Source organism: Homarus americanus, unplaced genomic scaffold (genome assembly GCF_018991925.1).
Source record: "Homarus americanus isolate GMGI-L3 unplaced genomic scaffold, GMGI_Hamer_2.0 scaffold40565, whole genome shotgun sequence".
NCBI classification, from domain to species: domain Eukaryota; kingdom Metazoa; phylum Arthropoda; class Malacostraca; order Decapoda; family Nephropidae; genus Homarus; species Homarus americanus.
The window spans coordinates 2827761-2853608 of NW_024735503.1; the positions used below are offsets into that span (position 1 = coordinate 2827761).

The following is a 25848-nucleotide window of genomic DNA, read 5'->3' on the forward strand; positions in this document are numbered from 1 at the left end:
TTCTCTTTTGTTGGATCACCAGTATGGCTTTCACCAGGCGAGATCTACTGGCGATCTGCTCTACTGCACCCATCTTTGGTCATCCTCTCTTAGGGATTATGGGGAAACTTTCGTCGTGGCACTCGACATCTCCAAAGCATTTGACAGGGTATGGTACAAGTCTTAGCTTTTTAAACTTCCCTCTTCTGGTTTCTCTCCTCCACTTTGTTTTCTAATCTCTAGCTTCCTTGAGAACAGATCCATGGCAGTTGTTTTCGAGGGATCGATTTCTCGCTCTTTCTCTACCAGTAGTGGCGTCCCACAGGGTTCTTTTCTTTCACCTACTCTCTTCCTTCTTTTTATCAATGATTTACTTCACACTACAACTAATTCTATCCATTCTTACCCTGATGATTCTACTCTTCACTCTTCACATTTTCCCCTTCCCCCAAGTCCCAAACTAGATCTGTTTCTAGAGCTGATATCATTACATCTATCAATGCGGATCTGTGCAGCATCTCCCAATAGGGAGGTAGAAACTTGGTTAAATTGTAATAAAACTCAGTATTTACCAATTACACTTTCCAAATTAGATGATCTCCCACTATTCACATTTCAGGACGCTATCATTCTGCCAATTTCTAAAAAAAAAAAGTATGTTAGGCCTCACCATTTCCTCTAATATGAGATGGAAGCCACACATCCTCAACATTGCTAAAGCTGCCTCTCAAAAGTTGGGAATGCTGTACAGATGCCGAAGCTACTTCACTCCTGAGCAGTTGCTTCAAGTATATACGGGTCTCATTCGTCCTAACTTGGAGTGCTGTTCTCTTATCTAGGGTGGCTCTTCTTCTGCCTAACTGTTAGATAGGGTGGAATCAAAGGCATTTCGTCTTATTAACTCTCCTCCTTTAGTTGACAATCTCTCTTCCCTTTCTCTTCGCCGCAATGTTGCTTCACTCTTTCTCTTTTACAGATACTTCAACGGGCAATGTTCGGTGGATTTGGCCCCGTTGTGGGTCGCTGACCTGTGCCCGGGTGGGCTAATCCCCGTAAAAAAATTTATTATCTCTCTCTCTCTCTCTCTGTATCTATCTATCTGTCTGTGCCCACTCTATCATAGGAACATTAAATGTCGCAGACAGGGGAAGAGAGGAACGTCTATAGACAACTGTGCATATAGTTATAATTAACCTGGCAAAAGTATCTGAGCAATACAGATAAAGAGAAGAACTCTTCTCCTTCACCAGCCAAAAGCTTGCTACTCTCATCCTCACAATCAAGTCTGAGACAGTGCTGTCCAACGTGTCTGAATTTCAGCCCCACATTCACAGCGAAGCTGACTCGCGAATCATTCTGCACTAGGCTCACGCTTGTCGCCAGAGGCACGAGAGAGCAAATGTACTAACTGTGGGTAGTAATGTTGTCGTGCTTGTCAACGCCTTCTTTGAGAAACTTGGTCTTTCAGAGCTCTTGGTCGCTTTTGGGAATGATGAGAACTACAGTGATATCCCAGTCCACGACCTGCAGTTTCAATTGGGTCCTTCAAAGTCACTGGCACTTCCCCTCTTCCACGCACTCACTGGTTGTGATACAACCTCTCAGATCCTTTGTTGAAGAAACAAGACTGCTTGGTATGTGGAACAGGGTGCCTGGGTTGATGGAGACGCTGCTTCCTCTCTCAGATGACCCCGAGTCCCTCACTTTAGAATTCATCCACATGAAGCGGCTTGAGCGGTTCTGTGTACAGCAAGAGCTGTAGCGCTACAACAGTCAATGAGGCGAGGCGAAAGCTCTTCAACCATGGCTTACGCTTTCTTTAGTTAATCCCTTCAACTCAAGCATTTCATCTGGGAACAGGCTGTCTCTCTTCACTAGGAAGTTCCTGAATTTGACAAGTGGAGATGGGAGTTGGATGAGAAGAATAAGCAGCGGGTTCCCGTCTGGACCATACTCGCAGATGCCAGCAAGGCATGTTCCATTCTCCTTTACTCCAGCTGTCTGAAAGCATGCCAAAGGAACTGCAAGTGCAGCAAGGCAGGCCTTCGCTGCACAGTACTTTGTGGGTGTGAGGGAAGCGGCTTAAACAACGATGATGATCAGTGATGAATCAGTTGTAGCTAATAGTAAATAATTTCTATTTCACTCCGGGCATTAATATTTATTTGATTGATTTTAATATTCAGGTATTTTATTAATATACAGTATGGTTATTATCTGATTTTGATCGCGACGGTATTTCATTTGTATCCACGCTCATAACATGTGATTCAACCTAGTCATTTCATTCAATTTGATTCCTTTGATTTATTCTATCATATGTTTGTTATTTTATTCCATTATATTACTTCCATTCTCTTCTTTTCTATTATTTATTTATATTATTATTGTATCTATTATTCTATTATATGTTCTATTTTCTTCTATTCTATATCTAATATACTATAGGAATAGCCGTCTGTCTGTCTGTCTGTCTGTTCTGGCCAGCCGAAACGGCACAATCGTTTTTCATCAAACTTGGTAGAAAAATCGCAAAATTCGTAGAGTGGAACAAACCTGGTCCCATGTCGATGGTTTCTTTAGGAAGGCATTAATTAACCATTTTATTTACGCTGGAAAACGATGCAAGTCTACTGATTTGGTGCACCCTCATTTGCTGTACGCTGTCAGCCGGACGGCAGTTGCCCGCTAGCCAAGCACAAGCGTTCAAACTTTCACCCGGCACGAAGGGCCCACGATCACTTGTCTATTCTATTTATGACTATTGATTTTATTGATCCCTGGATTCGATTTGATTCTAATTGAGGCACGCATTTAACAGTTGTACTGATTACTAAGGGGTGGCTTCATAAAATAATCTTTCACTTTTATCTACAACATGGAGTCATACAGGGCTCTAAATCGAAAGATTAAAAAGTCAGCTTTTCAAGATGGTCGCCAGTGGTTCTGGAAAAGACATTGACCTTGCTGACCGGACCTTGATCAAAGATGCCCTAAGACATCACCAATGGCCCTAAAATTCTGGTAATACACCTTTCAGATACCTAGATCATTAGGATGTGCCCAATATCATGGCTAAGGTAAAAAATTACCTTAACCTTGACTTTGCCATGTGACCTTGAATATGAATCTTAAAAATATTGTCTTAATTGGATTTCTAGTCCCAAAAGAGTTATTACTTGTGACAATACCACTTTTGGTTCAAAAGTTATGGTGCCGGTGGCGGCCATATTGGACTTCTCCAATATGGCCGCCAGGGTAATATTTCAGCTGGGGCTCCTGTGAAAAAATGAAAGGTCTTGGTCACAGGAAGCTGTGTTCAAAATTTCAGAATTATAGATAGAAATAAAGATTTTTGTTATTAAACCCCCTACTACAAAGAACTGACTACTAGGTTTTAGAGATAAGGAATTCATTTTTCATTACGTAAATAGTGGCAAACCGCAGAATATTGCCAAATCCAAGATGGAATTGCATTTATGTAACTCCTGATATCCACCTTCAACTCAGGTGAACATACTGTACTGTACCTAACAATGGGAAGAAAATGATACACGAACTTTGTTCAGTGTATGATCAATGGTACCTAAGTGAGTGTGGATACCTGCAATGACAAGCACTTATTCTAGTTAGTATTTCGCTGGGACTGTTCTCTCTCCCCTTTACTAATCAATTACCTGTATATCCCTCAGATAATAACTATCATACTGTATTTTTTCTGTGATGCACAAACAGTAGTGTACAACAAGTGAAACAAAGCTGCTCCCACTCTCTGCTGAAAGCCTCCTGATGAATCCAAACGCCAACAATCAACGTGCATTACCAAGATACAGATTAGCGACTGTAAAACCTGTTTGCATGAAGCCAATTGTATGTTTTTTGAGAGTAGAGAGCTGGAATATTGGCCTGAGTGGATCCTACTTACCACGAGGAAGGAGAGCTTGTTATTTCAGCAGGGAGGAAATTATAAAGGCGGTTCAATTTACCTATATTCATGACAGTGTTTTGGGGAAATGTGTAGTTTTATTGAAGAAATATATTTGTAGATAATAGACCTAATGATCAGGAACAAAATAAAATATAAAATAATCAAGTAGATATATGAATAGATGCAAATTAAAGGGCAGATGATGATATATTACTAAGTTAACAAACCAACCAATTAATAAATCAAAGGAAAGTCTTCAGGCACCATATGGTTCAAAGTACATGGAAAATCAATCTAGTAATGGTAGATGAATAAGGAAGATGATAAGTAGAGATATGTTAAGAGGAAGAGAAATCACACCCCCTACAAGGACTGTGATCATAATGACCATGGTGAAGTGTCAAAGTTAAACGTCGAAAGAGCTTTTTAATGTGCATGCACTGAACGTGTGCCATATACTGTATATACTCCTTTTGCCAGCTGTAAGCATGAATTTTATTGGAAGTCCAATCGGTTGTTGCTGGGAAGCCATTACAATTATAGACTGACCACCCAGGAGTAAAATATCGCACGATAATGCTGGAACAAAAAGTATGGAGGTGTACAGACAAGTGAGACTTACGGATAAGAGGATAAATACACCATATCAGAAAGTCTCTCGGTATTGCTTATTTTTTTGTCTTTAATAGAGGAAGTAACAGGCTGGGTGAACTGTTGCGCGAACAGAAGGCGTAATTAGTGTGCTGTAAAATGACAGAGCATGTTAAAAAGACAATCACAGAGGCATATAAGTTTAAGTAATAAAAGTAAAGTACCACTTGCAATTTTACAGGAAAAAAGTCAAGTCCACCGATAACTAACTTGAAAGAAAGGCATGAATATTTTGAAAACAATACGTGTCTTAAAAAACTACTGTGTTGCTCTCTCTTAAAATCCCTTAATTCATTTTCAAGGACGGACCCTGGTGAAGCAGGAAGTTAATTAAGCAGATCTTATAGGACACATTTTTCTCTTAATAACATATTTGATAATTAAAACCTGTTTTTGTTCTTGTAAAGACACGAGCCCATCTTCTCTGGGTAAATTACTTCTTGTGCTGGTTGGATTTTAATGTTTTCTTGTAGTTCTCCGTCGCGCTGAAGAGTGTGTGTGTGTGTGTGTGTGTGTGTGTGTGTGTGTGTGTGTGTGTGTGTGTGTGTGTGTGTGTGTACGTGTGTGTGTGTGTACACTTCAACCTTCGTTATATACAGCTCTTTGCATTTAGCACCTCCATATTAATCATTTTGTTATTATATCAGGAGTGGGCGGGCGGTTAAGGATGGACAAGCGTGGAATGGTAAAGTAAAAAGAGAAGACACATGTGGAGTATATAGGAGTATGGTTTGTTGACTCTGATTCTCTGGTGCTGTATCTACACCATCTCGACATGGATGTATGGTGTGTGTGTGTTGGTCAGAAAGTCACAATTGGGCTAAACTATTGAATGTTTCACACATGTAAGATAGTGGGGTGATGCCTCTCTCTGATATTTCGGGGAACAACTATACGTGTCAACCCCTACCTCACACTTACCCAGGGCTCCATCACCCCCTGTGTTACAAAGGTCGTAACACCTCACCTCACCTCACCTAAGTGCAGACAACACCATCACATTATGTGATACGGAGAGCGAGATAGTGGTGGTTGGCAACGCCTTGTTGCCAACCTTCACATTATGTAAAACAACACATACTGTATCTGCATGACGTATGATTGTCAATCACGGTACCTGATCGTAACTATTTCGTTAAGTGTAGTCTTAAGGTTTATTAAAACCTCTAGTTAACAGTATGGCGATTTGTTACAGCACTTACAATGATCACAGAATCCACACCCGAAAGGAGTGTTTGATTAACACACACACACACACACACACTACTACTACTACTTTGCTGTCAGTCAGAATCAAGTATGAAGATCATCCAGCTATGATGCAATGAAATGAGTAAATAGGGATTGCACCTACGTTGGTGAGTTTTGAGGTGACTAAAGAGGCCAACACGGGACCGGCAATGTCGACCACAGAAATTGCGTATGTGGGAGGCTACATCTAGAGCGGGAGGGGCGGCGGCAGCATCTTTCAGACGTTGGCGCTTTTCTGCCTCGTCATGCAGTCGGACTAACTCAAAAGTATTGATATCTTCCTGTATGATATTCCTCCAAGCGTTACTGTGTGGAGTAATCGTCTCCCATTTGAGGGGGTCGATTTGGCACTTTTTCAGGTTTGTCTTAAGACTATCCTTATACCTCTTCAGTTGCCCGCCAGCATTACGCTTACTATTCGTTAGGTGACTGTAAAGTAGCAACTTTGCAGTCTACTGTCGTCCATGCGGGTAATATGGCGAGTCCACCGTAGTTGTTCATGGATAACGGTAGCCTCAATGCTCCTACAGTTGGTATCAGCAAAAATACTGGCATTTGTTCTCTTGTCTTCCCAGCAAACACGGAGGATGGAACGTAGACTACGTTGGTGAAAGTTTTCAAGTTCCTTGGTGTGCCTCCATGTCTCACTGTCATATATCAGGGTGGGGAGGACCACTGCTCGATATACTTGTAACTTTGTAGATAATTTCAGCTCCCAACAACGGAAGACACGGTTTCAGAGTCTGCCAAAGGCTTGGGATGCACATCTGATCCAATGCTGAATCTCTTCATCAATGTCCGCGGTGGTGGACAGGTGGGAGCCGAGATGCCGAAAGTGGGTAATATTAATGAGGGTAGTACCGTAAAGCTGGTTGGATGGTGGAGGTGTGGCTGAACCAGGGGAAGGCTGAAAGAGCATCTTGAGTTTTACGTACATTCACCTAAAGGCCGAAGTGTGCATACGCATCTGCGTAGGTGTTCAGGAACTCCTGTAGGTCACGTTCAGTGTGAGCGACAAGGGTGAGGTTGTTTTTATACTGAAGTTCAGTAATGGAACCTGCCGACACCTTTGTTCTTGCCTGGAGTCGTCTTATGTTGAAAAGATCCTTCATCTGGTACTCGATGTCCTCCCCGCCGGCGAATTTTGCCCTGGCACAAGTAAGGAAGGCAGCCAAGAAAAAAGTAAAAGAGAGTTGGTGCCAGTACGCCCCCTTGCTTTTTCCCTTGTTTGGATGGGGAGAACTCAGACTGGGTGCCATTGTGCAGTACGCTGCCATCCATGCCATCGTGCAGCTGCCTCACAATGGCGATGAATTTTGGTGGGCAGCCAAAGTAGCTGAGGGTCCACCAGAGGGCTTCCCTGTTAACCGAGTCGAAGGCCTTGGTTAGGTCGGTGAAAGCCAAGTGCAGGTCACGAAGCTGTTTTCTGCACGTTTCCTGTATCTGACGAGCAGCAGAGATCATATCAGTGGTGCCACGTGATGGTCTAAAGCCACATTGAGATTTTGGGAGGAAGTTTTCCGCCTCAGGGTGAAGTCTGTTTAGGAGGACTCGGACGATAATCTTGCCAGCTACGGACAGCAGCGAGATCCCGCGGTAGTTGTCACAGTCTGGCCGGTCTCCCCTGTTCTTATAAATATTAACGATGGAGGCGCCTTTAAGAGCTTGGGGGAAATCCTCCTCTTCCCGTATATTCTCCAGGAGAGAGTGGAGTCGATTGGTAAGAGAGGTCCTCCTGCTTTATACACCTCGGCTGGGATTCCATCAGGCCCTGAAGCTTTGTTATTTTTCACCTGTTTGATGGCAGTAGCTGCCTCATCCAGGGATGGAGGATAGCTGAGGTGGGTCAGCTCTGCATGTTGAGGGACCTGCTTGGTAGTCAGGACATCCACATCGGTGTTTCGGTTTAGCAGTGAGTTGTAGTGCCACGAGTGGTTGACCAATAAAATATTTTAGTGAATTGAAAAATTCGCGCATCTTGTGCTGATCTGCAAAGTTTTGTGTTTCACAGGCTTTATTTTTAAACCAGTCGTTCTTTAGATTGCGAAGTTCCCGTTGGGCTACCTGAACCGGCTGGTTAATTCCCAGTTAACCAGGTTGGTACACTTATTTTATATTGGGCTTTAGTAACGAAACCCAATTGAAGTTTCTTCTTTTATTAAAAAAGGTATTATTTGTATAATTCCTGAGTGTAGATCAACCGTAAGTTCCACTATTTATGAGTGTGATGAGAAAGGACGGCGTCTATGTAACTAGATGTGAATCAACGTCCGTTCGATATTAGTTTGTGAGTGAGACTGCCAATGGGCGCCGGTTTATCCGCGCCCACACAATTGCTGACCAAGGAATCTTCAAGGAATCTTCCACTCACGTGTTCTGATCATGACCTCCTCATAGTTAGTGGAAACTTACAGGGGATGAATTTGAATATAAATCAAATGTAAAGAACCCATTTATATAATACTTCTGTTGATGAGACAGGGGCCATTACACACAGCTTTCTTCTTGAGGAAAGTATCAGCTTTGGTCCGAGACTGAGGATTGTTCTGAAAGTAAGTTAAAGCAGCACGTTTATCATTGATGAATACATTGATTGCCGGGTCATTTTCTTCAAACCAGTTCTTTCGACCTGTCCGAGGGTCTCTCTGCAGGTTTTTGTCATGACAGTGTCGAGAATATCCCATTCGGCACTGGGATTTGCGTTGTTTGCTGTTGGGTTGTTTATCAGCCCATGTTCGAGCTGCTCTCTGAAAGCATGTGCTACCGCTGGATCCTCCAGATGCTTAGTGTTAAACCTCTTCTGGAGGCTTGCTGCCTTCGCCGTTTTGGGGCAACGTGAAGTGAGAGCTTGGCTCTGACGAGCCGATGATCAGTGTCTCAGTGGTCCGAGCCACGCATGGCACGGATGATGAGGACATATCGGCGATCTCTTTCTCTGACAGTGATGTAGTCAATGTGATGCCAGTGTTTGGATCGTGAGTGTTGCCACTAACCCTTGAACTTGTTGGCCTGCCAGAACAGGGTACTGGTGATAACAAGGTTGTGTGCAGGACACGTGCTGAGGAGGAGTAGGCCGTTGGGATTACACTTGCCTAGTCCATTTCTCCATAGGGGTCCCTGCCAAATGTCAGCATTTTTGCCAACTCTGGTATTGAAGTCACCAACACACACACACACAGGTGGTAGACAGCGCTGTTTATCTTGACTTGCATGTGTAGTGACCGGAGCGCGAAAGCTCACTGAGGGGGGGTTGAGGTGGGACTGAATTGAAGGAGGGAAGGTAGAACTGGGGTGACCAGGGGAAGGTGGGACTGGACCGAGGGAGGGAAAATGGGACTTGGCTGAGGGAGGGAAGATGGAGCTTGGCTGAGAGAGGGAAGGTATAGTACTTGCCTGAGGGAGGAAAGGTAGGGCTGGACTGAAGGAGCGAAGGTTGGCTGGACTGAAGGAGCGAAGGTGGGACTGGACAAAGGCTGAGGGAGGAAAGGTGGGGCTAGGCTGAGGGTGGGAAGGTGGGGTTAGGCTGAGGGAGGGAAGGTGGGGTTAGGCTGAGGGAGGGAAGGAAAACACAAAAATTCATGTAAACATGAAACATTACCAAGTAAACAAAAAACATACCAAATCATGTTGATCCTGCATTAGAATCTCCACGTCTTATTTTTTCAGTTATCAAAACTCTGGCTAGTAACTAATCCTGAACTCTTGATACATTCAAGCCTGCCCGAATCCAAGTCCAAGGAGAACCAATCTGTCATTTCAGATTTCTTCGAAAAAAAAAGTATAACCTGAAGATATGTTAAGTAAAACGACATTAGGTCTCTACTAACCTTTTGTGATTTTTCGGAAATCTTTGGCATTTTAAATCACTGTGCAGTAGTTTGTTCTTTTTTGCAGACAGAGCAAGACTTATATCCACGTGGAGCCATTATGCATTCTAATGTCTCGGTCAAAACAAAAAAATAAATAAGCACAACTACGTCACATTGGCGACAGTGTCGCCATCCCATCATTGAGGAGACCAACTGAAATTGATTCCAAATGTCGCCAACTGCGCCCCGCTAAACGCTTCAAGTATAACCTCCTTATTAGATATCCCTTGGTTATGATGTATTTCTCACGCTGGTCATTCTTATTGTTGGAAACGACACTTTAAAGTGCATAATGGATGTTTCTAATCATGTCATTATTCCCGCTGTTTCAGGCTCCAAGCCGGCGGCTTCATTCTCGGCGTCCAGCGGGAAGGTATACACCAGGCTGCAGGCAGCCAGTGCCGCCGCGATTACCACCTACACCTCCAGCTACACCACCAGCAGCAGCGCCACCACCATGGTGAAGCCCGCTTTAATATTCCCCAACGTGCTGACACAGAAGATGGGCAACAGCGGCTCCACAGCCGTGTTTACGCCTCCTGCGAGATTCAGTAACCAAGTACTTCCTTCCTTTGCCAACACCACCTCCGTCAACGCCACCGTCATCAGGGACAAGACCGCATATCTCCACTGTCACGTCCTCAACATCGGCACAAAAACAGTAGGTAATCGATAGTTCTGTTGCCAGCCAGAGTTGTCACCATGGCATTGTGTATACGTTACACACACACACACACGTGTTTGAGTGTCGTAGTGTTGTATTTCTATTATAACGGTGACTCCTATGATTCTGTAGGCCAGAGTACTAGAACACCGCAGTTGGCTGAATTACTCACGAATCATGAATCCTGATTGATTGACCAGGATAAGATATGTGTTGTTATATACTCTTGGGTCGTTATACTGATGTTGGTTTGGGAGGAGTGTCGTTTCTTTATTGATGTGGTATTTTCTCAGAGGTTATTCAAAGGTTCTGCATATACTTCACCCTGAGTTATCCTGTCTTTTAGTCCTTTGATCTTGATTATTATGATAATAACGACTTTAGTCTTTGTCTGCTGACTCTTCTAATAAAACGTATGTATAGATGACCCTTTGTCAGAGACACTAACTGTTAGTATTAATTAATATAGATTTGTTGAGAATAGAAGGGAGAGTTGACAGAATGAGGAAGTCGAGGGCACACAACGTACAATATAAACAGGAGAGGAGGTGTATGTGTAACTGTGAGGGTGTAGCGGACGTGTGTGCAGGTGTGATCAGATAGGGGACCTGTGCAGGTGTAGCCAAGTAGGGAAAATGTGCAGGTGCGGCCAGGTAGGGAAAATGTTCAGGTGTGGCCAGGTAGGGAAAATGTGCAGGTGTGGCCAAGTGTAGTGTTGAAGGATATTAACAACGGTGACTCAAGTTGTGGAAACGTTTTCATTAAGAAAAGAAACACAGGAATTTAACCAATTAATAGCAAAGGAAAACAGACGAACGTAATCAGCAGAAAGTTCTTAAAAAAACACTATGCAAATGCAAATTATATGGAAAGATAGTTGAAAGATGAAACATTATAAGGTTTACCATTAACTCCTGACGTACAGTACACAAATGAAATACTGCAAATATTTGTTAATGGAGGCGATTCATTTTGATTACTGGTACATTAAATTGGAAATAAAACCTGAAGAGTTAAGGAAACTGGCTAGAAAGTGAGAGGAATCTGACAAGGTAGTTTGAATTATTTATGTCATTAACATTAGGAAAAATTATTACCAGCTCTAGTTTAACATCTGATATGTGTTTTATATTCTATGTATAGATGTCGACTAATGAAGCTACGACTTTTTTCACGTTCACAAATTATGTACATTGTTATTATTGATAACTATCATTCATTTCAAGAGCAGTGCATTGTTAATATTACAAAGATGAGTGATTTACTTGCAGCCACAGATACCGACTGATTTACAAAGGAAATATTAAAAATTAAACACTTATGAACAAGTGGATATGTAAATAGGCAGATGGATAATAGATAGCTATCATTAGGGTTACAGTTATATGAAATAAAAATTGTAGTCACTTTGTTCGTTATACTTATGGACCTTCGTTTCTCTGCTGTACATCGGCTCACACTTGAGGGCCTCACAGTTAACATGACACTATTGTTTGGTGTTAAAAAGGTGGCACTTGAGGACCTCACAGTTAACATGATACTGTTGTTTGGTGTTAAAAAAGAGACAATTGAGGTGAGTGAGTATGTGCTACTAATGATGAACAACACTGATAAAAGAGATGATGTGTGACGAGTGAGATAACACCCACTGCTAACACGACACATGTGTGGAACTAAAAGCTCTATGAGTGCTGCTTTTGTTACTATATAACATCTGCTCAGTAGCTTGTGGTAAACGTACTCGGGTGCACCCCGACATCCGGTCGCAAATGTCAGCATCTCTGCCAACTCTAGCATTGAAGTCACCAAGGAGCACAACCTTATCTTCACTGGGGATAGAGGTTAGCACTCTATCGAGGTCGGCTTAAAAGGCATCCTTGATGTCATCTTCTGCTTCCAGTGTTAGGGCGTATGCTCTGATGAAAAAGGCATGACGTGAGTGATTGAGTGGGACTCGGAGCGTCATGGGGCGCTCGTTAATCCCAATAGGCATTTCAGTTAGCCTGTGTAGGATGCGTTGGCGGATGGCAAAGCCAACACCATAAATGCGATTTCTCTCTGCAGCAGGCACCCCTTCCAGAAGAAGGTCTAGCCAGGACTCACTGATGGCTGCTATGTCGATGATATACCTAGCCAGCTCTTTTGCCACAAGAGCTGTTCTTGTTTCAGGACGCTCATTTGTGCCAGTATCCTGAAGGGTCCTGACATTCCATGCAGCGAACATAAGAGGTATTGTTTGATTTCCTTTGGATCAGTGATTTTTATTGTGTTTTCGACCGCATAAGGATGTCAAAACTAGGTGCGGTTTCCCAGTCAGGTTGGCTTTTTAGGCAGGCTATGTTTAGGGCATCTTTTCTATCTCTCTCTCCATGTTGGGTGAGCAGAGTGGCTCCACGAAAGGGCTGCTCAGTCGCGCAGACAGAACCGGATTGCACTGCTACTTAGATCCCAGAGTAAAACGAGCATTTTATCTGTGCAGCCCATGTGCAGAGTTGTGACTAGAGACTCCCGTCACTCGCCTCTGTCCTGTCACTGTTACCACTTGTCTGTCGCCATTGGACTTTTGGGGGTATAGCGGTTTTGATGATAATGAGAGGTATGGTGAGCTGGATTATGGCTGCGTGCGAGCTGATTTATGTGGAGAGGCAGGAGGGCAGGCTGCAACCACACGTCTTGAGTCTTCCTTTTCCTTATCCAATGGTACAAATGTTGCAACGACTGGGGAGAGGGGGAGTTGCAATGGTCTGCCGATAGCCCAGTTTGTTGGGTTTCGCCTTATTACCATGTCCATCATGCATTGCCTTCGTCTGCCGGTGTCGTCGTTGGGTTCCCATGGTGGTCACCTCTTCCGCCTATACCGCCGTTGGGGTCTTATTGGAGCTCTGTTACCATGGCAGCCTGATGCAGGGCCCCACGCTCATTTTTCGTTCGGGGTTTACTCCCGTAGCCTTATACCTACCAAGGATAATCTACAAGGCAGCGGGTCAGTAGTTGGTAGGCGCCAGGATGTCTCCACATGCCAGTGAGCCTATGCACTGTCCCTCTGGGACCCACTGAGACTCTGAGATCCCCTATTGATCTAGCCTGGGGTCACGAGGCACCCAGTTACCGTGTGTTGCCACGAGGAGGCGCAGCAGGAGACTTGATGGTGAAGAGGCTGTGTACTGGCAGAGAAAGAATTATGCAAGTTGCTTCTCGGTACACCGCGAGGGCTATATATATATATATATATATATATATATATATATATATATATATATATATATATATATATATATATATATATATATATATATATATATATATATATATATATATATATATATATATATATATATATATATATATATATATATATATATATATATATATATATATTTGGTGATTAAGAATATTTTTTAATATGGATATGTATTTTTGCAAGTCCCGGGAGGAAAACAATATATTTTGAGGATTCGAAATAGGGTTTGCTACCAGCGAACACAGCTCGGCCCGGGAGAAGAGATGCCACGGTTTGTTTAAATTACGAATGCGCTTAGAAGTGTACAAATCATCATGTGTCACAGAAAGACTTCTGGTTGAAGCTAGTTTGATTAGGGAATTGAATTCTATAAACCTTAGTGATGGTCAGTACAAAACTGATAACATGTTTCACAAATATATTTGTCAGTGGCCCAAGGTTAAAAATGCTTTTAAAGCATTGGAGGTAGATGTAGGATAGATGATTAGTGGGTCCCATATTTTTTACCTGACTTAAATTGACTATTCACGTCGCCCTTTCTCTTAAGCTCCTTTACGTGTGTGGTGTGTGCGGATTAGAGGATGTCATGTTTATGACCTGACCTCATGTTTAGTAAGGTCACCCTGTGTACTTAAGCCTCTCTCTGTCCATGTAATTCGGTTGCCTCTGAAGATGTCTTGAATAAAGACGAAAGCTAAGGTGCTCCATTGTTTCCCTTTTCCCTGTGATTTTATCAAGATTTATCTTATCCATGTGATATTCACATCGTTGTTCAGCTGATAACTGGTTTCCCTGTTTACATCTCTTATACCGAGTACTTTACATTTGTCCACATTGAATCTCATCTGCCATTTTTCAGACCATTCGAAAAATTGGTTTAGATCTTCCTGTAGTTTTGCTGAGTCATCGTCAGATTTAATTACACGCCCTATTTTAGTGTCATCAGCAAATTTACTTATGTTGCTGTCTACGCCAATATCTATGTCGTTTATGTACAGTATATAATAAATAATGGTCCGAGTACTGAGCCTTGAGGAACTTCACTAGTGACGCTGCTCCAATGGGATTTAGTGCCGTTAATGCTCACTCGCTGTTTCCTGTCCTGTAACCATGCCCTAATCCATTTTAGAATATCTCCTTTAATGCCGTGAGCCTCCACTTTTCTTATTAGTCTTTCATGTGGGACTCTGTCAAAGGCTTTGCTAAAGTCGAGATATACCACATCATAATTGTGCCCCTCGTCCACTGATTCGAAAACAGATGAAAAGAATGTTAATAGATTAGTTAGACATGAACGCCCGCTTGTGAAGCCACGTTGGGAATCATTGATCAACTTGTGCTTCTCCAGGTGATTTCGAATAGTTTGAAATGATTGCTTCCAGTAATTTGCCTTCAATTGATATTAGACTGAGTGGTCGGTAGTTAGAGGATAGTGATCTATCTCCCTTCTTGAAAATCGGTATTACATTCACTATCCTCCAGGATTCTGGTACTACACCCGTTTTAAGGACATGTTAAACAACTTTGCTAAGGGCACACTAAGCTCTTCCTTACATACCTTTAATACTCTGGCAAATATCTCATTTGGACCTGATGACTTATTAGGCTTTAGTTTGTCTATTTGCTTACTAACATCGTTACTAGTCACTACTATCTCGCTTAATTTATTTTCTTCGCTATCTCTGTATAGAGTCGGTGCCTCGGGTATCATGTTTAAATTTTCGGTGGTGAAAACTGTTAAAATTTATTTATTCAGATTACAGTATTGCTCATTTCTCCGTCGTTATCAGTTAGCTCGCCGGTAACTGACTGTATTGGTCCAATCTTTTCTCGAGTTTTAGTTTGATTCATTTGATAGAATCCCTTGGGGTTTGATTTCATCTCCCTTGCTGTCTTCAGTTCATTATTCTTCTTTGCTTTTCTTATCTCGGTCTTAACCCTACCGGCCAATACCTTATAATAATCTCGGAGGAAGACTTCACCACGATTTATTCTCCTACCTATAGCCTTCCTTTGTCCAATAATATTCTTTAAATAATTATTTATCCATTTAGAGTCATTGTTGTTTGATCTGAGTTTTCTGTATGGTGTGTTCTGCCTTTGTGCATTAAGTAACTCATTATTTAAATTGTTGTGGAACTCGGCAACCTCAGATCTCGTTATCAGGTCTCCCGGTAAGGTGAGGTCGCCCTCTGTGGGTACACTGTGTGAGGTCACCTCATGTGAGGTCATGTAGTTCACCCCCAAGCATGATACCCCTTCTCTCATCTGCCTCTTCAAACTATCAAAGTTTGCCCTTCTGAAATCTGGGACTTTAGTGGAATTTTCCTTGCGGCTGCCCTGAAATTCTAACTGGAATCTAATTTCTTTGTGATCGCTGTTAGGAAGTTAGTTCCCTACCTCGACATTACTAATGATGTTTTCTCTGTAATAGGTGAATACGTTCAAGCATGTGGATAGGACGTTAATAACGTAGGTGTACATGTGTCGACAGGTGTCGTGGGTGCGTCACGAGGACATCCACGTGCTGACAGTAGGTCGCCTCACTTTCACTAATGACGACAGGTTCGAGGCTATGAACAAGCCGGGGTCGGACGTGTGGTCACTCAGGATCAAGTTTCCTCAGTTACGAGATTCTGGCAAGTATGAGTGTCAGGTGTCGACGAGGCCGCCCAGGGCACGAGTCATCACACTCAACGTGGTAGGTAAGTGACATTTATGTCTCGTAATTTTGTCTTCATCACTTTCGTGTGTGCATACATATATATGTATTAGCAAAATTATCCGGCTAAGCTCCGGTTAGGTATTTACTGTATAACTTTGATCCTCATAGTTTGCCCTCCCTAATACGGGTAGCCACCTCCCACAATCGCCGTGGTGATATCTCATAAGGGGAAGATTTTTGGTTCTTGCCCAGACCATTACTCTGCCTCAGGGGAACGAGATCTTCAGCCCCAAAGCCGACAACGGTCACAGATATTGACTATGGGGCAACAGTCACTGAATGGCGCATAGATCTGCGGCTCAACTATCTCAACTATCTCAACACAGCAAGGGTAGCTACTTTTGTATCAGGAGATTTAATTTTAATGGAATAAAATGGCAGCGAAGGTGTGTCTATTGAGGGAGGCTGGAGGCCAAGAAAAAATAAATAGTAGTAGTCGTAGTGTGTGAGTGTTTCTTGTTCGATACAGACAATACCTCATAACCGGTAGTGATTAAGTGGGCATGAGGAATACGGTCCTACTGTAGTGGAGGAAATTAACATCGAATTATATGATCTGGGCGATGAAACCATGTTAACGGTGTGCAAGTTATAGGATGCATCATATTAAGTGGTTTACCCTTCTGCTACCATTGGTGTGTGTGTGTGTGTGGGATAACAAAAGGTGTTTTCTGCCATCACCAGAGCCACGGGCGGTGATACCCCCAGGGCCGGAGCTGTACGTAGATCTCGGGTCGCCCCTGAACATCACATGCATGGTACCGGACAGCCCGGAGCCTCCGGAAAACGTATTCTGGTACCACCGTGACAAGGTTAGTGATGATGTGTTCCTCTTGTACCCATCCCTTCTACCTGTTAAATTTCTATCCACACTTCTATTTGTAGCAATTGTGAACTGTTCATCTTTATTTATTCAATTTAATAAAGTGTAAAGTTCTGTTTCGTAACCTTTAGTTGTGGATGGAATATTGTAATTACGAACCTTAGAAGTTGTAGCGCAGTAATACAAATTTTGTGAGTATGAAGGAGTTCCCTCCTACAATACGAGAACACAATTCTGGACTTTAAGTTTAGGACTCTTATTACTAACTGGCTGATAAAGCATTATTGGGAATCATAATGAAGATAGGAGGTTCAGCCTGGAGCTCGTGTTGGCTGCCTGCCAGTCACAGTCATTGTGCAATGGATAGGGCGTCCGTCGTATGTCGTGAACCTTGGCCATAATGGATCCTACAACAAAGTACGTCTCATAAATAGATAATAACAAAGCAAATTGTCCTATAACTAACCACGAGGGAAAGTTTAGCCTTATTGTCGAGTGTTAAATTATGAACGCATCACCCTCGTAGTGGTAGCCTTCCGCCATTCTTATCACATTAATTCGTACCATTATGTTGAGTATTGGAATAAACTGATGAGACACTGTTAGTTTCTCAGCATCTGGTCACAAATATTAGTGAAGATGTATCATGAAGAGTTACACACCGCACCCCTTTATACTTCCTTCTCCAGGTGCCGCGAGAACAGGACAGGCCAGGAATCCAATGCTCTGTTCGTTCATATAAGAGATAATAAGCATTGCATTGACTGGGATGATGCCCTCTCAATATTACCTTATAAGTCAATTGTCAGTAGGAACATTATAGAATCCAGTCTCATTAAACATGCCGAATTCGTCAACATGAATTTGAGTAATGGTATGTACAAACTGGATAATTTTGTAATGAAGAAGATTTGTAACCAGGTGAGAAGGTTGGGTCATCTTGCCCTATGACCTGACTACGGACATCTGCTGTGCTTATGAAGATTAGAAGGGTCACTGACTAATGACCGGACCATTGTGGACACCTGCTGTCCCCTAGGGACATAATCTCACTCTCCTCTGCTGTATATATTAGTCTTTTCAAGTATTTCTCCTTAGTCTGTACTCACCCCTAAAGATGTGAATTACACGAAAGGCTTGGGAACTACGTGTTTTCTTGTGGTTATCAGCATATACTTGGATCACGCACACCTGCAGTGATTTACTTGCAAATATATCTATATCCGCTGCATATATAATGGCCTTGCTGAAACTGTGTCACCTCATCATGACACTTGCTACCCGTGCCAAGTTTGGTCCGGGCGGCTCATTCGCTAGGCCAAGGTAGGACGCCACCCTCCGGGAGGCTCCACATTGTCTCACTGTTCAGTCCCCAAAACTTCTTCTTCCATCAATACTTCATTAACGGTGTATGTAAGTTCCACCATGTTTTTCACTACAACGGTACAGCAAAGCATATTTTTTAGCATTAAACTGTAATTATTTTATATTCTAATCATCACTACATATAACACCACCCATCATCACTACATATAACATCATCCATCATCACTACATATAACACCATCCATCATCACTACATATAACACCATCCATCATCACTACATATAGCACCACCCATCATCACTACATATAACACCATCTATCATCACTACAGATCAGTAAAGTAGTTTCCGAGATTCTCGTGAGGACACACACACAGACATACTTCTTTGTTTTATATATATATATATATATATATATATATATATATATATATATATATATATATATATATATATATATATATATATATATATATATATATATATATATATATATATGTTAGCGGGAGAGAAAAGGAGAGAAGAGAAGACAAATGCTGCATTTAGCACGTTAAAGGGGTGAGATGCAGTCCTTAGAACAAAATTTTAGGGGGGTCGTATGCATGTTTTCTCAGCACATGAGGACAGTGCTGTCTTTTTTTAGGGGGGTCGATTGTAATATTCAGAAATTTCAGAGTAATTTCAAATGCCCCGCCATGAGTGATACTGAGCGTTCAAGGTCATCTGAGGGGAGGGAGCGCTGCCTGCTCGTAGCGAGAGATTGCGGAACTAGGCCTATATGATATTAAATGTGATTTACCGAATTAATAATGATGCGACTCATGAAGTTAAGGGACTATTATTGAATTTGAAATTATTATAGATCGTTTAGCAGTCTGAATAATGTTACGGGTGTCCCAAGGAGTTATTAGTTAGGCGGAAAATATATCACGTAGGCCCAAGCTAACGCCTTGAGAGGGCACGAGGCGGGTTCTCTCCCAGTCCCGGAGAGCACTCACACAGACAAGACGTTCCGCGCGTCCATCAGAAATAGTCACGTGGCCTAGTCACCTGTGCTGCGCTATTGCAGTATAACAAGTAAGTCTCATTCGATCTCAGACAGGGTTAGATAGGGCAGTGATAAAGTAAACTAGAGCTAACAGTGAGTTCATTTCAGGGTTTCCGTCAGAACCCACTTGACCGGAGTTGACCGGAGTTTGACTGCGAGAGATTGACTGCCGTTTGATACTGCCGTTGATGATTGAGGGTGGCGATTGTCGCCATTGGACTGATCAGTGTAGGCCTGTCACTGTTTAGTGGGGTACCAAGGGATCTCTTGAGGGAATCTAGCCGTCTGGGTGCCCAGCTGACGTCGGGACGATCGTGGGTCAGCAGCCCTCCTCTCCCTCGGCTCACACACCACATGTCCCGAGCCGCTTAGTGAAACCCTCTTGCTAACGGGAAGCTAAAGTTTCTCTCAACTGCACAAGGTCTGATTGGCTCACTCTCTTCCTGCCCATGGACGCACTGGGAGTACACTGAGGCTATCTGAGTATATTAATGGTCACACACTGAGACCGTGAGTCTAGGACTCTAGGAGATACCTAGAGGAACATTTTATCTTCCTTATTACGGGTGTAGTTAACACCATTCCTCAGACTGATATTATCTTGACGTGTGTAGTTTAATAGTCCTAAATAATTTTGATAATATTGTTTTGAATGTTTGTGCCATTAAGTGGAACCAGAGTGATACTGTGATTGATTCTTTTAATGCCTCTAATTGTTCTTCATAATTCTGATCTCAGGTATAACCTTGTTCCCCAGAGTAGTGGTTAAGTTAGGTTAGGAAGTGTACATCTGTTGGGGTGCTATAATTTTGTTGAGTGCCCTTAAGGCCTATTCATTGTAGAGTATTTAATTTCTTATTTTTTATTACCAGTTCCTCGGTGACTGATATTATTTTGTTGGAAGCCCTTAAGGCCTATTCATTGTAGAGTATTTAAATTCTTATATTTTATTACCATTCCTCAGTGACTGATATTATTTTGTTGAAAACCCTTAAGGCCTATTCATTGTGGAGTATTTAATTTCTTATTTTTTAGTACCATTTCCTAAGTGACTGATATTATTTTGTGAAAGCCCGTAAGGCCTGTTCATGTGTGCAATTAACATTTCTTAATACTTCAAATTTATTGTTGCCTGTGTTTCTAATAATTTCTATGTCATTTATAACTTTTATTCCCCAGAGTAGTGTTTTAAGTTTAAGTTAAGAGGTGCGCATATTGGTGTACCATTATTTGATTGTATTTGTAGTGTTGGAGGGAATATAAGTGTCTAAATTTTACAGTGTGTCTCATTCATCCCAGTCACAGACGCTATCCTTCCACGGGTCACGGACAATTCATTTTGTGTAGTAGATTTAAGTGTTCTTGTGCTGGTTCGGGATTTTTCTCAAAGGGGCGCTTCCACTGCCATTACCATCTATTAATTTTTAATAAACCCCAAGTCAAGTGAGAAATTAAAGTCCAGCAAATTCCGACCGGTTACATATATATATATATATATATATATATATATATATATATATATATATATATATATATATATATATATATATATATATATATATATATATATATATATATATATATATATATATATATTTTAAATATTGAAATTAACATACTTCCTCTAAATAAAACCTGCCTGGTAAATCTGGCATATTATGTTAAGTGTCAAATCTTGTTTAAAATCATCATGTAAGCATTTCATGATGACAGTCAAAACATTGACGATACTTACTGAAAGTCATTCCAACATCACGCCCTTGATCGCAACCTCCTCATCTACTACCCCCCCTTCTGCCATCACCCCTTCAGTAACTATTCTCCCCCTCCCCTCAAAATGTCACAACATAGTAGTAGCAGACCAATACATTGAACCCGTAACCGCTGTTAGGGTAGTGGTAAACCAAATAAATCAAATTGCAGATGGTGTCGTTTGATGGGTCGCGGCAGGGCGTGACCATCAACACGGACAAGGGCCCCGTCACCACCAGTATCCTGCTTATCCCCGACGTCACAGTGCAGGATTCCGGCGTATACATCTGTGCGCCGCAGGGCATGAAGGAAGCATCTGTCAGAGTTAGTGTGCTAAATGGTGAGAAAATCTTCTGTTTAACCTCTTGATTTATCATGATTATATCTTAACGCTGTGAGCCTGTTCTATTTTTTTTCTCACAAATATCCCACATTTTCCTACTTAAACACACAACTGGTAATCCGCCACTAACTACTTCACCTTATAGCTGGTTACAAGTGATCTCGGGCACGCTCGTGCCCTTGTGAGAGTTTGAACGCTCGTGACAGCGTACAGCGAATGAGGGTGTGCCAAGTCTGTAGACTTGCATTGTTAATTAAGGTGCGCCAAGTCCGTAGACTTGCATCGTTTTCCCTTGTAAATGAAAATGTTAACTAATACCTTCCAAAAGAAGCCATCGACATGGGACCAGGTTTGTTCCACTCAATGATTTTTTGCGATTTTTCCACCAAGTTTGATGAAAAACGATTGTGCCGTTTCGGCTGCTCAGAACAGACACCCAAACAGACACACGCCTTGTCCTATAGTATATTAGATGATAACATCCCGCCACTAACTACTTCACCTTATAGCTGGTAATGATAACATCCCGCCACTAATTACTGTACTTCACCCTACAGTTGGTATTAACAACTAACGCAACACTAACTATTTGTTTTTGCCAACAGGAGAACTGCCACAGGCGATGCAGACAGGGTCCACCTGCCGAGGCTGTGTTGGCTCCTACGTGCTGCTGCTGTTGACCATAATCTACCATTTCTTGCTGTGATGGCCACCTAGTGCTGCGATGACTATCTGCTGTTGTGATGGCCTCCTGCAGCTTCTGTGATGGCCTCCTGCAGCTTCTGTGATGGCCTCCTGCTGCTGTGATGGCCTCCTGCTGCTGTGATGGCCTCCTGCTGCTGTGATGGCCTCCTGCTGCTGTAATGGCCTTCTACAGATGCTGTAATGGAGTTTTACAGCAGCTGTGATGGGTTTTACAGCTTCTGTATTGGCTTCCTGCAGCTACAGTGATGTCCTTCCGCAACTGACGTAATGGACTATAACTGTTGTGAGAGGCTGCCGTTGCGATCGTCACCTGCTGCTATGGTGGCCTCCTACAGCTGCTGTGTTGGCCTCCTACAACTGCTGTGATGGCTTGCTACAGCTGCTGTGATGGCATCCTAAGGTGCCATGATGGCCTCCTACAGCTGCTGTAATATACTCCTACAGCTGCTGGGATGGCCTCCTACAGCTGCTGTGAGGGCTTGCTACAGCTGCTGTGATGGCATCCTAAGGTGCCATGATGGCCTCCTACAGCTGCTGTAATGTACTCCTACAGCCGTTGTGAAGGCCTCCTGCTGCCTATCATCACCCAATGCCTTGAAGCGCCTGGCCTCGACACATGGAGAGCAGTAGCCTCACACACGACCATCAGCAACACCCCAGCTCTCTCTAACCACATGGACACCCCCTTGAAGAACACACCTGATAGTTTTGTTAGTGGTCTTTGTAGTTCGTCGACCACATGAGAATATTCAGGGACTCGTGATTTTTTTTTTCGTTCTTTAAGTTCGTGCACCTATATCGCCTTTACATGAGTGTTCCATTCAACAGTAGATTAAATAATCCCTGCCACTTCATGTTACAGTGGAGCGCTGTAAACTACACTACTGTGATGAAATTACCCATTTTAGACAATAGTAGTTATTTCTTCCCCGAAAAAGTTAAACTACAAAAATGTCCGCTAAACATGGTGAGATGGATGTGTTATCATGATGTGACAGCTTAGGCAGTATAACTATGTGAGGCACATGGCTACGACGCACAATACGTTACACCTTCACATATTGACACTGGTGAAGTTGTTATTTCTTAAGATTTTTTATACCTGAAAAAAAGTTCTCTAAAATATTGTTTACATAGAATTTAAAGCGTAATATCAATACCATTTTTTTTTCGTAAAAGTTTGAGATATATCCACAAGACAGGCAATACTTTGCCAAGATATTTTTAAATATCTTATCTATTTTACCAGCAGATGTTAGGCGTAAATTTAGGTTTGGTTTCATTATACTGAGTTGCCTAAAACTATAGTTAATTAATTCAAATATGTTAGTGGCTCTGAGGCAAAACATCATCAGGTTTGGTCACAGTCTGTTAAACTTGCCAAAGTATTACTGAGGACACAAGTATGGTCACAAGGATAGAACATATCAATCAGATTTCCGCGACGATATTGTTCGTACGTGCACTACAATACTGTCACCTGCGCGGCCTTTGAATGGACACCACTCTCAAAGTTACTCACACATGACTTAATTTTTTCATGGACAAGCAAAAACACTAAACATGGGCCCTTCGTGCCCTTGTGAAAGTTTGAACGCTCGTGACAGCGTACAGCGAATGAGGGTGCGCCAAGTCCGTAGACTTGCATGGTTAACTAGGTTGTGCCAAGTCCGTACACTTGCATCGTTTTCCATCGTAAATAAAATTTTTAATTAATTCCTTCCTAAAGAAACCATCGATATGGGGCCAGGTTTGTTCTACTCTACGATTTTTTTGCGATTTTTCCACCAAGTTTGATGAAAAACGATTGTGCCGTTTCGGCTGCCCAGAACAGACAGACAGACGGCTAGTCCTATAGTATATTAGATTACACTATTGGGTTAGAAAGTTACAGTGCATCTAATGATTCAAAAATAAAATCAGTAGGAGGGCAAATATGAGTAAAATATCAGTTTTGAATGTAAAAAACGAAGCTGAAATAAGAGAATAATTCTAATTTTTAAGAAAAAAATTCTCCTCCCTCAAACCTGCAGTACAAAGTGAATTTTGTATATCCAAAAGATAATATGAATTTGAACACATATTATGATAATTTGTTCCACTGTGGGAAGATGATATTCTGTAGTCGAGATGATGGTATGTCGCAGCCAGGGTGACCTTACAGTAGGTCACAGATATAGAGTCCATAATAATAACAATATTAACATGGCTGAGCCAGTTAAGAGCCTTGGCTCTCTTGAAGGCACCTGAAATACTGTACATTTGTCTCAAAGAAATATTATGGAACATTTAGTATCATCTGAAATAGTACATTTAACTCGGGAGAAGTGAAAAAGAAAGTTGTGATGAAGGTTAATTAAGTCAGGTTAACTAAGATCAATTCCTCACCATAGAAGCACAGGAGGGGGTGTTGAGGTTAGTAGAAGCTGTTTGAGTCAGTATCTGGCCAGAGTATCTTGGGAGACGTTAACAATAGAAGCTGTTAGGGTCAGCATTTGGCCAGTATGTGTTGGGAGACGTAAACAGTAGAAGCTGTTAGGGTCAACATCTGGCCAGTGTGTGTTGGAAAAGGTTAGGTGTAGCTTTGTTGATGCATCATATCAGGTAGGGTAAAATATTTCACAGGTGTCGTAAAACTCTTTTGCTGGGAACGAAAATTACAGAACGATATATTTTATGGACAGGTTGCTGCTTTGTTTCGGCCAAAATGAGCATGCCTCAATAAACCTTGTCACCATTCTTTAAAAAAATTATGATTTAGTTTGTGGGTGTAAACAGTGGGTAACACAGTTGCGTTTATAGCCATATACTTGTATATACAGGTATTCACATACCATCAGTGTTGATATCAAACTCAGTTTGTTACATTTTTTTTATGAAGGTTAAAGGTTCAATTATTATTAATATTATTATTATTATTATTTAATTTTTGTTTATTTTTATTATTTTTTTATTGTATTATTATTATTATTATTGTTGTTATTATTATTATTATTATTATTGTTGTTATTGTTGTTATTATTATTATTATTATTATTATTATTATTATTATTATTATTATTATTATTATAGAATGGTACACACTTATTAGCATCATTAACATTTTCCAGCACTAAAAGAAGCACCATAAGTGATGACAATGAAGAGAACCAAGGCAAAAACGATTGAGCCGATTCTTAAAGAGTAAGGCCAGAGAGGCCCCTCCTTTAGCCCTGACATGTCCAAGATGAAACTTTCTCATCCCAAGATTCCTTCATCACTGAGATAGGAATAAAATTTTTCTGAATAGAGTTTCATGACTACTGATCAGGGGAAGAGCATGAACACATAACACCATCACGTCACTAAGAAAGTTATTACAGTCTTAAGGACTTTAGTTAATATTCTAAGTAACCTGGGGGCGATGACATTGTTTCTAATGTGTGGGTGGTCATGAGGGCGTCAGCCTCTGTGGATGGTCATGAGGGCGTCAGCCTGTGTGGGTGGTCATGAGGGCGTCAGCCTGTGTGGGTGGTCATGAGGGCGTCAGCCTGTGTGGGTGGTC

General features: G+C 41.9%; 1 protein-coding gene across 1 annotated transcript in view; it reads left to right on the forward strand.

The window, feature by feature from the left end:
* LOC121871212 overlaps positions 1-25192 on the forward strand; it is a 70011-nt gene extending 44819 nt beyond the window's left edge. Inside the window, exons 3-7 of the mRNA XM_042373404.1 lie at positions 10011-10339; positions 16078-16288; positions 16993-17120; positions 21428-21596; positions 22205-25192. Coding sequence (XP_042229338.1) covers positions 10011-10339; positions 16078-16288; positions 16993-17120; positions 21428-21596; positions 22205-22305 — 938 coding nt within the window. The 3' untranslated portion in view covers positions 22306-25192. The remainder of the gene's footprint in view (positions 1-10010; positions 10340-16077; positions 16289-16992; positions 17121-21427; positions 21597-22204) is intronic.
* Positions 25193-25848: the final 656 nt, after the last annotated feature.